This window comes from Rutidosis leptorrhynchoides, chromosome 4, assembly GCF_046630445.1.
Source record: "Rutidosis leptorrhynchoides isolate AG116_Rl617_1_P2 chromosome 4, CSIRO_AGI_Rlap_v1, whole genome shotgun sequence".
NCBI lineage: Eukaryota > Viridiplantae > Streptophyta > Magnoliopsida > Asterales > Asteraceae > Rutidosis > Rutidosis leptorrhynchoides.
In genome coordinates, this window is record NC_092336.1 from 369,325,342 (window position 1) to 369,339,861 (window position 14,520).

At 33.6% G+C, this 14,520-nt stretch overlaps 2 protein-coding genes across 3 annotated transcripts in view; one reads left to right on the forward strand and one right to left on the reverse strand.

The window, feature by feature from the left end:
• LOC139843872 (alpha,alpha-trehalose-phosphate synthase [UDP-forming] 1-like) overlaps positions 1-9,706 on the forward strand; it is a 35,826-nt gene extending 26,120 nt beyond the window's left edge. For both annotated transcript variants that reach the window (XM_071834046.1, XM_071834045.1), the window contains exons 8-18: positions 65-153; positions 256-304; positions 424-524; positions 890-1,077; positions 1,237-1,354; positions 1,517-1,690; positions 1,885-2,004; positions 2,122-2,209; positions 2,297-2,427; positions 2,759-2,857; positions 9,278-9,706. In XM_071834046.1, the coding sequence (XP_071690147.1) occupies positions 65-153; positions 256-304; positions 424-524; positions 890-1,077; positions 1,237-1,354; positions 1,517-1,690; positions 1,885-2,004; positions 2,122-2,209; positions 2,297-2,427; positions 2,759-2,857; positions 9,278-9,622 (1,502 nt within the window). In that variant the 3' untranslated portion in view covers positions 9,623-9,706. The remainder of the gene's footprint in view (positions 1-64; positions 154-255; positions 305-423; positions 525-889; positions 1,078-1,236; positions 1,355-1,516; positions 1,691-1,884; positions 2,005-2,121; positions 2,210-2,296; positions 2,428-2,758; positions 2,858-9,277) is intronic.
• Positions 9,707-9,965: 259 nt separating this feature from the next.
• Positions 9,966-13,242, reverse strand: LOC139843874 (pentatricopeptide repeat-containing protein At4g18975, chloroplastic). The gene is made up of 7 exons (XM_071834049.1): positions 13,115-13,242; positions 12,944-13,027; positions 12,614-12,669; positions 11,818-11,911; positions 11,223-11,366; positions 10,745-10,957; positions 9,966-10,409 (listed from the first exon to the last, which is right to left on the reverse strand). Exons 1-7 carry the CDS (start codon positions 13,154-13,156, stop codon positions 10,224-10,226), a joined length of 819 nt encoding a protein of 272 aa, XP_071690150.1. The 5' UTR covers positions 13,157-13,242; the 3' UTR covers positions 9,966-10,223.
• Between the last annotated feature and the right edge of the window lie 1,278 nt (positions 13,243-14,520).

The window sequence follows — 14,520 nt, forward strand, 5'->3', positions numbered from 1 at the left end:
AAGTGTATGCAGCTGGTTTTAGTTCTTACTTCCTTCTTTCTGTCTCAAATTATTTCCCATATAGATCAAAAACTTACGTGTCAAGTTCACGAAATCGTTGGACGAATTAACGGAAGATTTGGAAGCCTTACAACCGTTCCAATTCATCATTTGGTTTGACTCTTCATTTGACACATATTAGTGATAAGATTACACTAATACAAATCAGAGAAACTTGTTTTGAAATATGACATGTAATTTTTTTGGCTTAATCAGGATCGGTCACTTGACTTTCATGGGTTATGTGCACTATACGCGATTACTGGTATCATATGTGTCCTGTCGATCATATGTTATGCACTCATACTTTAGTCATAAATGCCAATTAACAGGTCTCTGTTATTAAACTGCTAACAAAGTGATACACTGATGTCTGTTGAATAGACGTGGCTCTTATTACATCGTTAAGGGATGGAATGAATCTTGTAAGTTATGAATTCGTTGCTTGCCAAGCTGCAAAGAAGGGGGTTCTAATCTTAAGCGAGGTATATATATTCCTGATTAGAGTTTAGTTTTAAAATTTCTTAAAAAAACTGCTTTTTCAATCTAATTCTAATTTAAGATTTATTTGTTAACAATAATAAAGACAGACAATATTTTTTTAGCCAAACATAACCCAACCCCTTTGACCCGACTATTTTGCCATCTCCAAGATATCATAATATAAGCTCTTATGATCTAACTACTGCAAACTTTTTCCCCCATACCACCATAACAAACTATAAATGTTGCTTATGTTCAACAAACTACATACTTCCTCTACGATTAGAACAATTTATTTGTGTGTGTTTATTTAAACACTTGGAATTTTCAAGGTTAATGTGTATGCTTGATAAACAAATTTTCATAGTTTGCAGGGGCAGCACAGTCTTTGGGTGCAGGGGCACTTTTGGTAAACCCTTGGAACATAACAGAAGTGGCTTCTTCAATTGCTTATGCTTTGAATATGCCTGCTGACGAGAGGGAAAAACGACACTACCATAACTTCAAGCATGTCACCACTCATACATCTCAGGAATGGGCTGAAACCTTTATCAGGTACATTATACCTTCAAGAGAAAATTATAAAAAAGGAAAAAAGATGCCTCGAGGTGATATACAGTTTATGATTCATATAAATACAAATCTTTGAGTTTTGTTGTATTAGAAATTTGAATTGGAAAAATGGGATCAGTGTCTACTCTTTCATGTGTATAGCGAACTGAATGATACGATTGTGGAAGCTCAACTAAGGATCAGACAGATTCCACCTTCACTTCAAATAGAAGAAGCAGTTGACCGCTACTTGGATTCTAGCAACCGTTTACTCATTTTGGTAAAACTAATAACACCCATCTATACATATTTGACAGAAGTAATAACTGCCAAGATTCAGGCCTTCATACAAGATCATATGCTGCATATAAGATTTTTCCAAGTGTTGTGAACATATATATTTATATATTAACGCCCAGTATACCTCAAAAAAACATGACAGGGATTTTATGCAACGCTGACAGAACCTGTGGATTACGGTAGAAGGTTTGATCAGTTCAAAGAAATGGAACCGAAACTTCACCCAGAAGCAAAAGAAGCTTTAAAGAGGTTGTGCGAAGATCCAAAGACCACAGTCATTGTCCTAAGTGGATGTCACCATTCCATCCTTGATAAGGTATATTCATTCTCTATAACATGTCAGAGCGCGAAAATTATTCAAAAGCGTATGTTTATTTATTTATTTTTTTAAAAAAGAGAAAATCCTAAACACCTCTATTAGCTACATACGAGTAGTTAAAATGAATTTCTTCCTTACTATTCAATCGTCATTGAGTTTCACATCAATCTAATCATTTGTTGAGAGTACAGAACTTTGGAGAATTCAATATATGGTTGGGTGCAGAACATGGAGTGTTTTTAAGACCTCCCAACAAAAAATGGATCAGAAACTTGCCAGAAGTACATATGGATTGGGTCGATAGTGTTAAGGTATGTCTATGTCTACCCATCCATGTTTCTTGCCTTCTTCAATGTTATGATAGAATATTGTAGTTATGCTACTAACTGATCCTGAATATAGTTGTAAAAATTTGATATCGTTTTCAGCACGTCTTTGAGTATTTTACTGAGAGAACACCCCGGTCCCACTTGGAGCTTCGTGAGACATCACTGGTCTGGAACTATAAGTATGCAGGTTGCTGCTATTCCCATTTATGATTTTTCTCATATAGATGTTAGATTGATTCAATTTTTTACATTACAATGACTTTATGGACAACAGACATAGAGTTTGGGAGGCTTCAAGCTAAGGACATGTTGCAGCACCTATGGACCGGTCCAATATCAAATGCATCTGTAGAAGTTGTTCAAGGTGGCAGGTCCGTCGAAGTTCGTGCCAATGGAATCACTAAGGTTTGTCGTTTTGACATGGCATAATGGACGGGTCAGGAAGGTTGGGTAGACGGTCAAAAAAAGGACATTTTTTTCACTGTCTAAAGGAGACAAATTAACTCAAATCAAGTTTTGTCCAAAATAAATAAATGATATATTTGAAACAAGAAAATTTTCGGAGGTCTTAGGTATTGAAACTAAGGGTTGTTTTATATGTAAGATATATAACATAACTTAATTGATGACCATTCATCATAAAGAATTGAAACTCTCAACTTTATGGTTTTTCTGTCGCGCTTGTTAAATTATAGAACAAGTACGTGATTTTTATCCCTTGTTCAAATTTGTATAGGGTGCAGGAATTAAACGCATTTTAGGACAAGTCGTACATTACAAAAATATGAAGGAACCGATTGACTATGTCCTGTGTGTTGGCCATTTCCTTCCAAAGGTACAAACTGCTACAAATGAGTTTATCTTATATGGGGCTGGTTCAAACGAGAACCACTAAAAAAGTGAGAACTGCGAGAACTATTTAATTTGATAGTTTTTATGCGTTTAAATGCAACAAATTACGTGCAGATGTTAATTAATGCACATATCATTAACAAACATATGTTCATTAGCTCAAATTACATGTTAAATTGTTAATTATATGAAACTGTTCACATGTTCGGAAACAAATATGCACATGTGAACGAGAAACTATATATGTAATTATATAGGTAAAATATTAGTGTTTTTCAACTATTTTATGTTTATTCATACTCTTCATCAAGGTTTATGTGTGATTCAATCTAGTTACATGTGAAAATCTTTATAAATCAAAAGTTCTCGCAGTTCTCGCATTTTTTTATGGTTCTCGTTTGAACTTTTAGCATCTTATATGAACTACTGATGTAGGTGGCAACTTCAATTCACTAATTTATAAATGGGTTGATTATTAGATCGGAAGCAGATTTTGATCCATTAACCTACATCTCAGTTTGATACCTGCTATCTTAGAAATATAAATAAATACATAGTTGTTATAATTCAGTAGGCTTATAACTACATTTAGTGGTTTGATTCTTGATGTTATAATTCAGTAGGCTTATAACTACCTTTAGTAGTTTGATTCTTGATTAAGAATGCTAATAATGAAGTGTAAGAACAAAGATGATAATGGAGAGAAAGAAAGAAACACTTTGTAAGTGTGAGAAAATGGTGCAAGTTTAATGCTTGCATTCATGGCTATTTATAGCAAAAATATCACAAGTTATGTAATACAATAATATTATTTTTGTGTATCAATAATTGACTATCTATTTATATATATATTTATATATTATAACACTCCCCCTTGGATAGCAATTTTGTTTGTTGAAGATCAACTGTAAGTTACTGCCTCGTTAAAAACCTTGCTAAAGAAAACCCAGTGGGAAAAAAAACTTTAGCTAAGGGAAAAAGAGTGCAGCATGGAGTTGACTCCCCCTCAAGTAGACATCGCTTCAGTTGTTACATCTTTTGAACATGTCTCATACCAATGTTATGAACGTGTGTTCTGAAAATAGCAGTTGGAAGTGCTTTCGTGAAAAGATCAGCAGGGTTTTTGCTGGATTGAACATATCTCATTTCAATCTCGTTGTCCTTAATGAGATTTTGAGTGTATGAGAAGAATCTAGGAGGTATGTGTTTGGTTCGGTCACTTTTGATATACCCTTCTTTCATCTGTGCAATGCAAGTTGCAATATTTATCTTCATAGATAATTGTTGGACTTTTATCGCGTTCTAGTCCACAAGAATCAGTAATGATTTGTGTCATTGATCTCAACCAAAAACATTCCCGAGTAGCTTCATGTAATGCAATCACTTCGGCATGATTTGATGATGTAGCAACAAGTGTTTGTTTTTGAGAACGTCATGATATTGCAGTACCTCCATTTAGGAATACATATCCAGTTTGAGATTTAGCTTTATGTGGATCAGATAAATAACCTGCATCAGCATAACCAACCAAATCTTGTTTTGATTCGTTAGGATAAAATAATCCTAAATCAGTAGTTCCTCGAAGGTATCGAAATATGTGTTTGATCTCATTCCAGTGTCTTTTGGTAGGAGCAGAGCTGAACCTTGCCAACAAATTAACTGCAAAAGAAATGTCAGGTCTTGTACAATTTGTAAGATACATAAGAGCTCCAATTGCACTAAGATATGGTACTTCTGGTCCAAGAATATCTTCATAATCTTCACATGGACGAAATGGATCAGTTTCAACATTGAGTGATCTAACAACCATAGGAGTACTTAATGGTTTTGCCTTGTCCATATTGAAACGTTTCAGAATCTTTTCAGTATATGTTGTTTGATGTACAAGTAAACCATTAGGCATATGCTCAATTTGTAAACCAAGGCAATACTTGGTTTTTTCGAGATCTTTCATTTCAAATTCTTTCTTTAGAAGTTGAATGGCTTCATGGATCTCTTTATTTGTACCTATGATGTTAAGATCATCAACATAAACAACTATGATCACATATCCGGATGTTGTTTTCTTAATGAAAACACAAGGACAAGTAAGGTTATTTGTATACCCTTTGCTTATCAAGTAATCACTTAATCGGTTATACCACATACGTCCCGATTGTTTTAACCCATATAAAGATCTTTGTAATTTAATCGAATACATTTCTTTGGGTTTTGCATTTGATGCTTCTGGTACCTTAAATCCTTCAGGTATCTTCATATATATATCACTATCAAGTGATCCATATAGATAAGCAGTCACAACATCCATGAGATGCATTTCTAAATTTTTAGAAACTGCCAGGCTGATTAAGTATCTAAAAGTAATTGCATCCATAACAGGGGAATAAGTTTCTTCATAATCAATTCCCGGTCTTTGAGAAAAACCTTGAGCTACAAGTCTAGCTTTATACCTTGTAACTTCATTTTTCTCATTTCTTTTTCGGACAAAAATCCATCTGTATCCTACAGGTTTCACATCTTTAGGAGTGAGAATGATGGATCCGAAAACTTTTCTTTTATTGAGTGATTCTAATTCAGCTCGTATTGCTTCTTTCCATTGAGCCCAATCATGTCTATTTTGACATTCAACCATAGATGTTGGTTCTAGATCATCATCATTATTCATGATGTCATATGCAACATTAAATGAAAATTTCTCATCAAGATTTTTCATTTCATTTCGGTTCCATAATATTTTTGAATGTGCATAATTGATTGCAATTTCTGTATTGACATCATCAATCTCCTCTGCAGTAGGAGTACTGATTTGTGGTTCTTCTTGAACACTTTCTTTTACCTTATTATCAGCTGATTTTCTTTTTCGAGGATTTTTATCTTTGGAACCAACTGGTCTCCCACGTTTCAGATGTGGCATAGATTCTTGAGTGACTACATTATCAGTTTTCCGATTTGGAATCTCAACTCGAGCTGGAGTATTAACTGCCGGTATATATAATTTAATCACCCTTTTTGTATCTGTGAATGCATCAGGCAATTGATTTGCAAGTTCTTGTATATGCATTATCTTTTGAACTTCTATCTCGCATTCTTTTGTGCGAGGATCAAGATACTTTAATTGAGGTTCACACCATGAAACATCATTTTCTTTATTTTTTATTTCTCCCCCTAATCTAGGAAACAATGTTTCATTAAAATGACAATCAGCAAAACGTGCTGTAAAAACATCACCTCATAGGTTCAATATACCTTATGATTGAAGATGTTTCATATCCAACATATATTCCCAACATCCTTTGAGGACCCATTTTTGTACGTTGTGGTGGCGCAATTGGAACATATACTGCACAACCAAATGTTCTAAGGTGGAAAATATTTGGCTCTTGACCAAAAGCAAGTTGTAGGGGGAAATATTTATGACTTGCACTTGGTCTGATGCGAATCAATGCAGCAGCATGTAAAATTGCATGACCCCATATAGATACAGGGAGTTTTGTTCTCATTATCAATGGTCTAGCGATTAACTGTAAACGTTTAATCAGTGACTCGGCTAAACCATTTTGTGTATGCACATGAGCAACAGAATGTTCAATAACAATTCCTATAGACATGCAATAGTCATTAAATGCTTGAGATGTAAACTCACCAGCATTATCAAGTCTCACCTTTTTAATGATGTAATCAGGAAAATGTGCTCTCAATTTAATAATTTCGGCAAAAAATTTTGCAAATGCCACATTACGGCTTGATAACAGACAAACATGAGACCATCTACTAGATGCGTCTATTAGGACCATGAAATATCTAAATGGTCCACATGGTGGATGAATTGGTCCACAAATATCACCTTGAATTCTTTCAAGAAACATTGGTGATTCTTTCTCAACCTTAAGTGGTGAGGGTCTAGTTATCAATTTTCCAAGAGAGCAAGATATACATGGAACCATTGTATCATGAAGGATTTTTCTATCCTTCAGTGGATGTCCATGTGTACATTCAATAATTCTTTTCATCATTGTTGATCCTGGATGGCCCAATCTGTTATGCCATAAATTAAATACACCAGAATCAATATACTTTTCTTTAATCACCATATGTGCTTCTGGTACATTTATATGTGTATAATGTAATCCAGAATTAAGTCTTGGCAGTTTTTCAATCACGTGATTCTTGTTAGTGATACTTAAATATTTCTCATTTTTTGCCGTTACTGACTGATAATCATATCCATTAAGGTATATGTCAGAAAAACTCAATAAATTTCTGCTTGACTTAGGAGAGAATAAGGCATTATTAATTAAAAATGTTGTACCGTTTGGTAATATGAATTTTGCCTTTCCTATCCCTTCTATCAAGTTAGCAGCACCTGATATTGTATGTATAGTTCCTTCCGTTGGTTTCAAATCAATGAAATATTTTTCAGATTTAAGTATAGTGTGTGTAGTACCACTATCTGCTATACAGAGATCTCGACTACTTGATTGATGTTGTGTTCCAGCATAATTCATATTAAACTTCATATATAAGAAACAAACAGTAAGTATATAAATGTTACACAAAATGTTTATTACACACAAATAGATAAAACTGAAACATTGGACATACATAGAATGGAAACATCAAACATAGAACTGGAACATTTGATAAAACATATAGAACTGAAACATTTGAGAAAAACATGATGACAAAGGTTAAATCGTTTTATTTATAAAAGAAACATATTAATTTAATTCAAGAAATCTTCATATAAATCAGATGGTTGCTCAGTGACTGTTGGATCAATATTATCCACAAAATTTACTTCCTTTTCTTTACCTTTCAGCGAATCCTGATACATCTTAACAAGATGTTTAGATGTTCGGCAAGTATTAGCCCAGTGGCCCATTCTACCACATCTGTAACAAGATTCTTCAGAATTTTTAGAAGAATTTTCTTCAACATCTTGTTTAGTGGGCTTGTTTTGTGGTTGATATTTATATTTTCGTAGATTATTATTTCTTTGACCACCACGGCCACGACCACGGCCACGTCCACGCCCATTCCCATTACCATAAGGATGGTTTCTACCATAGTTATGGCTTTTGGCATGATGATGGCGATGGTTATTATAACCACGACCTTGCCCGCGTCCTTGTCCCTGTTTATAATTATTTGCAGTATTTGCTTCAGGGATTGCAAGTGTACCAGTAGGACGGGATTGCTGATTTTTCATTAATAGCTCATCATTTTGCTCTGCAACCAAGAGATATGAATTAAGTTCAGGATATGTGTTGAACTTTAGCATTCTCAAATTTCTTTGCACTGTGATGTTGGCAGCATTCATTGTGGAGAAAGTTTTCTCCAACATGTCTGCATCACTTATTTCATGTCCACAGAATTTAAGTTGTGAGACTGTATTATACAGAGCTGAGCTGTATTCATTTACTTTTTTAAAGTCTTGGAACCTTAATGTTCTCCATTGATCCATAGCAGCTGGAAGTAAAATTTCTCTTTGATTATTGAATCTGCTTTTGAGACCTTCCCATAAAACATGAGGATCTTCTACAGTCACATAATTATTTTGTAAGCATTCATCAATATGTTGATGAATAAAGCAACATGCCGTTGCTTGTTCTTTTTCAGAACAAGTGTTGTTTTCATTTATGGTTTCAAGAATGCCCATTGATTTAAGATGCATTTTTACTTTTATAACCCATGGCATGTAGTTGTTTCCCGTTGATTCTAAAGGAGTAAATTTAAGCTTTTCTAGATTCGACATTTTCTATTATCAAAAATTAAAACAAACAACATGATAAATTAGAGTCAATTTATATTCATAAGTATATAAACATTAAACATAAATTTAATATAACATAAATGATAAGTAGGTGATAGTGTCGACCATATAAATGTTAGATAATAGAAATATAAATGTTAGTAACATAAATGATAATTAGGCGACAGTGTCGACCATATATTATTCAGGTGGTATAACCGACCATATATCATTTAGGTGGCAGAGCCAACCATAATTAGTATTAAGATTATCGTGCTGATAACGTGTTATAATTCAGTAGGCTTATAACTACCTTTAGTGGTTTGATTCTTGATGTTATAATTCAGTAGGCTTGTAACTACCTTTAGTGGTTTGATTCTTGATTAAGAATGCTAATAATGAAGTGTAAGAACAAAGATGATAATAGAGAGAAAGAAAGAAACACTTTGTAAGTGTGAGAAAATAGTGCAAGTTTAATGCTTGCATTCATGGCTATTTATAGCAAAAATATCACAAGTTTAGGTAATACAATAATATTACTTTTGTGTATCAATAATTGACTATCCATTTATATATATATTTATATATTATAACAGTAGTATGCTTATATTTGTTGTAGTAATATGATTATGTATCTTTTATATGGTTTAGGATGAAGACGTTTACACATTTTTTGAGCCTGAGCCGCCAACCCCTGTCAGATCAAGCATATCAAGTCCAGTTAGTGGATCATCGTTAGATAGAACTGGGTCTGGGGGACTATGCCTGAAAAAAGCTCATCCATTTTCAGCTTCCGACATTAACGACGCTTTTGTTAGCAACGGAGATATTGAGAACGGGACAGATAGCACGCCATCAATACTGGATCTCAATAGTAACCATTATTTCTCTTGTGCAGTAAAAAAGAAGCGGTCAAGTGCCAGGTATCTCTTAAGTTCATCGACTGATGTTGTCTCACTACTGAAAAAAATGGCTAACATATTTCCCGAAACATAGTCTTGGTAATGGATTTTTGGGTACATATTGTACATAATGATTTTTTATAACTAGTGTGTGACGCGTCTGTAACTTATAATACGATGCTTACAAACGGGACCATTAATAAAGGCGCTTTTGCGGTATCCCTGTGTCGTGAGTGACAGCATTGACTCATCAAAGTTTTGTAAAGTAGTTGATAAAGATGTTTAGCTTCTCCGATATGATCTGCATACGCGTTATGGAACTAATGACCCGCTTTGATTTATTACTATTATTATATTATTTAATACATGTACTACTATTATATATAAATAGAAACAGATACACAGATACACAGACACACAACATAAATAGCAACATATGCATAAATAATTTCATCAACTATTAATCATCTAAATGTATACATGGTTTGCCATTCAGGCATAGGTGTTTTACAGTAAATAAGTATAAACTACCACTTCAAACCAACATATGTACATAGGTTTACCAAATCAACCCATATGTAAATGGGTAGAAATCAACACCTCTATATGGCCTAGCTAAAGGAATAAATGGCGTACCGTGGTGCAAGGAACGGAATAGATGAGCTACTAAGTTATTAAAGGCGGTTACATTCATTTTACTCAACATATCTTTTAACCCTCACTCGTTCACCCTTAAAATGGATGTATTTCCATTCACTCAGATACTTTTTTAGAACTAGTTGTTGTTTCTCAATATCACTGAGCTTTTGAAAAGCACATGCGACTTTTTTTGTGGTGTCCTCGTCAGGTTTTACACCTAGTTCCTCCATGTCTGCAAAAACCTGATTATTTCCAAGATTATAGTTTACTGCTTTATACAGCAGAATATAGATGATAATAAAGATGACAAAATGGACATTAATTGGTCAAAACAGGTGAATTCCCTGTATGGGTGCGTCTCGAGCCGACCTTCATTTCATTCATTTTCTTGAGCTTTACAAATAACTAATGATTTTCTAGAGGTGTTATGAACTGTGACAACAATCTTAAGGACGTCTTTTTTACCAGTTCAATAATTTTTCTATTTTACCAAAAGTTTTCAAAATTCATCCATTAGAGACACAGATTGCAAGTACTATTATAAATGGTTGCGAGAGGAATAAATAGATGAAGATACCTCGATTATGTCATTAGGCATGTCATGATGAGCATAGATGGATATCATTCGTGAAAACAACCTTTTTGAGATGGATCTATCATGTGTATGCAAAATCATGTTCCAAAATGATCGTGCTTCATCGACCCGTTGGTCCATATCAAATGCTAGTAGCAGGGTGTCAAATGTTCCCATTGTCATTCCTTGACCTTTAGTGAACATCCATTTTGCCACCTGAAAAAATTTTAGAAACAATAAATAAATTACTCCTTTTGTTACTTATTTACTTACTGATGATGATTCTTGAAAAGTACATTAATAGATAAATATATATGAAATCTAGAATCTGTAATGGAGTATATCGTATTTAAAAAATGAGCACTATATCATAAAACATACTGGACCAAGTAAATAAAAAAAAAAAGATACTTTTAAAAAACTCCAATTGATACAGTTTCAAACTAAAATTACTCAATCACATTTAGATAAAGTTTCGTACTTGAATTACACGTTTCCATTGTTTTTTCTGCTTTAGGATATTAAGAGCCTTGGCTACTGCTATTACTGGGAATTCGGACTCCCATGCTGTCCATTTATCGAGTTCTCCATAAACAGCTTCTTTCTCGTTTGGTAATCCACAAACCTATGAGTTAACAATTTCATTTAACAAATGAACCTTCAATTGCCTAAAATCCCAAAAAAAATTCCCTTAAGAAAAACAAATAAAAGTAAATGTAGCATCTGGCCCCGCCCATAGGGGTCAATCTCGGATATATAATTTTCTCTAGGTCAGATTTGAAAAATTATAAACAAATAGCTAAAAGGAATTGAGGGCAAATAGGGATTGGTTTCGAAGGCGCCAAAAGTAAATACATAAAACCACCTAAATCATGTTGCTACATATTGTTGTTATAATATATTGAAACATTTGAACCATCTACATAAGCCAAAAAGGGAGAGACAATAAGGTGTTTAATCAGCCCAACCCTATCCTGACTCATAGCAGTAAGGATTGAACAAGAAATCATTACAAACCAGCTAAAAAGCAGTAAACCGTACGGGTAAAATATGTAACTCATTAACAGTGCACTTACAATTCGAACAAGATTAAGTGCCTTTTGGCCTGATGCAGCAGAATCTCTTCGTTTCCATAAGTGATGTTCGGTCTTGCTTGGTCTTTTAATTTTCCTGTAATATATGTTAAAGAAATCCATAACTTCTAGAAAAAACCGTGTAGAAACAAACACACATAAGACCTATTGCAAATTTAGATCCATTTCTTATCTGTCCAATCTCAAATGAGCCTTCTAAATTACGGTTACCCAAATTAACATTGACTTGTTAGTTTGTTAACCTCAAATCAAATATCATATTTTGTTTGGTGGTTTTATTTAGATGTTTAAGATACAGTAAAACTGGAATTATATAATCTCTTATATATGTAACCTAACTACTGTACTAATTGAGTGAATCATATCAATGACAATCAACATTGCACCATTTGTACAAATATTCTCAATATTTATTAAAGATCAAAATTAGAGTAAGGTTAAGGGACTGTTCTGGACCTCATGTTGTGTTCATACGAAACTTTTACAAGAATTGTTTAACCGCACGAGGAGTTTGGGGAAACTGAACCACTGATTTGAGAAATCATTGGTCTAAAACTATTTGAAAATGAATGAAAAATATGAAAAGTATACAATTTGTTGAGAAACGAGCTTAATATTTATGCGTAAGGCTTAAGCTTAAAGCACCAATAAGCCCAAAAAACTTATGTTTTAAGCTTAATCAATCATTGAAAAGCTTACAAGTCCATAAATTTAAGCTTATCCAAGCTTATAAGTCCATAAATTTAAGCTTATACACACACTATAATGATTAGCTTACCCATTCACAGTATCTAACTTGATGACTTGTCTTTGAGAACTTTGATTGACAGTTGTCTGTAACAAACATTGTTTCCCTTTAGAAATACACAAGCTAGCAATTGTATTTATAATATTGCTTTTTATTTATGGATTTATCTATTTTGCAGCCCTTAGGGCTATGAATAAGAAACTAACATTCATGTGGTGGTTGTTAATTGACGGCAAAAAACCAACTTTATTGTTAGAATTCACAATTTAGCAAGTTATCTTTTTGATGGTTTATTGCTGCAAAAAGATAAACCCTCTATTTAGTTGATAAAATCAAAATTAACAACAGAAACAGAATAACCTTGTTATAATTTTTATGTGTAGAGGAAGAATTAAGTAATGGGGTTAGGGTTTGTATTCCACTGATGCAACCACAACCTGCAATCTAACAGCACCCAGAAACAAATTTAAAAGATGAAACATGATAATAATTAGAGAAAGATTAAACAAAAGGGGTTTATTGCTTTGTTACCTTGGATGATGAAGGTGGAAGTAACATCTGAATTGTGAGCATCAGTTAATCGATTATAATCTTCTTTCTTGAAGTTGGCAAGAACTGCTATTGCGATGATCGGTCCATATTTGACAGGATTTAATTACGTGAAATTAATAAAAGGAGATACCTTCATATGGTTTTGTGTTTTACATGTAATATCTAAAGATATTGGTGCGAAACGTGGTAGAAAACAGCGGTTAAAAATGGATTGCGGGCAAAAATGAAGAGATCGAAAAGTAACCCAGAAATTAACGCTGGCGTAAAATACGCCAGTTGGGGCGTAAAATACGCCATATCTCAGGTCCGTTCAGAGCAAAAGTCACTTTCTGGCGTAAAAATACGCCCGAGCTGGAATTACACTGGCGTAAAATACGCCAGGATTGGCGTAAAATACACCAGTACAAAAAAGCTGAAACCGGGAAATTCGAATTTTAGCTTTATGATCAAGTTATCCAATCCCTATATAAAGGGAGCATTAGGGTTACGAAAACACAACTTTTTCCATCAGTTTTTGCATCAGAGATCACTCCCAAATACATCAAAACACTCCAAAATCATCATTGCTCAAGGATTCAAGCTAGGATTAAAGTGTTGTTCATCATGCAATCTTCAAGAATTTTCATGATCATCATCAACAACATGCTTGGCTAGTCTTCTTAACTTTATCCTTTCCATTAACAATTAAAATATGTATGATTTCATTCAAGATTATGTGGTTTGTGATGTTTTAATACTTATGGATTATGATATTGTGAACCAAATCAGTTGTTGATTAATGCAAGTTCTATGTTTTGTTATTGCAAGTTAAATTATTGTGATTTAACAGTGTGTTCTTGATCCAACTTAGTGTTAATTAGATTAGGGATAAAGACACAGTGTCTAGGTTACATAGTTTAATCCCAAGATAATAGAAGTAATGAATTTAAGAAGTCTTGTCTATGAGATTTGATCACCATTTGGTAAACATAACACTTGTTTGAATGAATACATGTTAGATTGAGATTGTGAAAGGATAAAGGCTTTACTCTCATTGTTTACATCTCAACACTCGCAATTGCACTTTAGTTTAAGTTTTAAGTTTTAATATTAGTTGATAAATCTTAGTAGCTTTTAGTTAAACAACCAAACCAACCTTGAAATTGCTTGGTAGTTAACCATAACTTCCCGTGGAACGAACCCGGGTCACCCACGTGACAGGCGGGAATACTTACCCTATCTAAAGTAGAGTAATTAGGCTATTTTCGACCGGCCCTTCGACACTGATCAAATTTTGGCACCGCTGCCGGGGAGGTGTGCGCTTGATTGCAAGCTCTTATTTGTAATTTGTTTTCTTTTAAATTTTGAAAAAACCTTAAAATTTTTAAAACATAAAAAAATCCAAA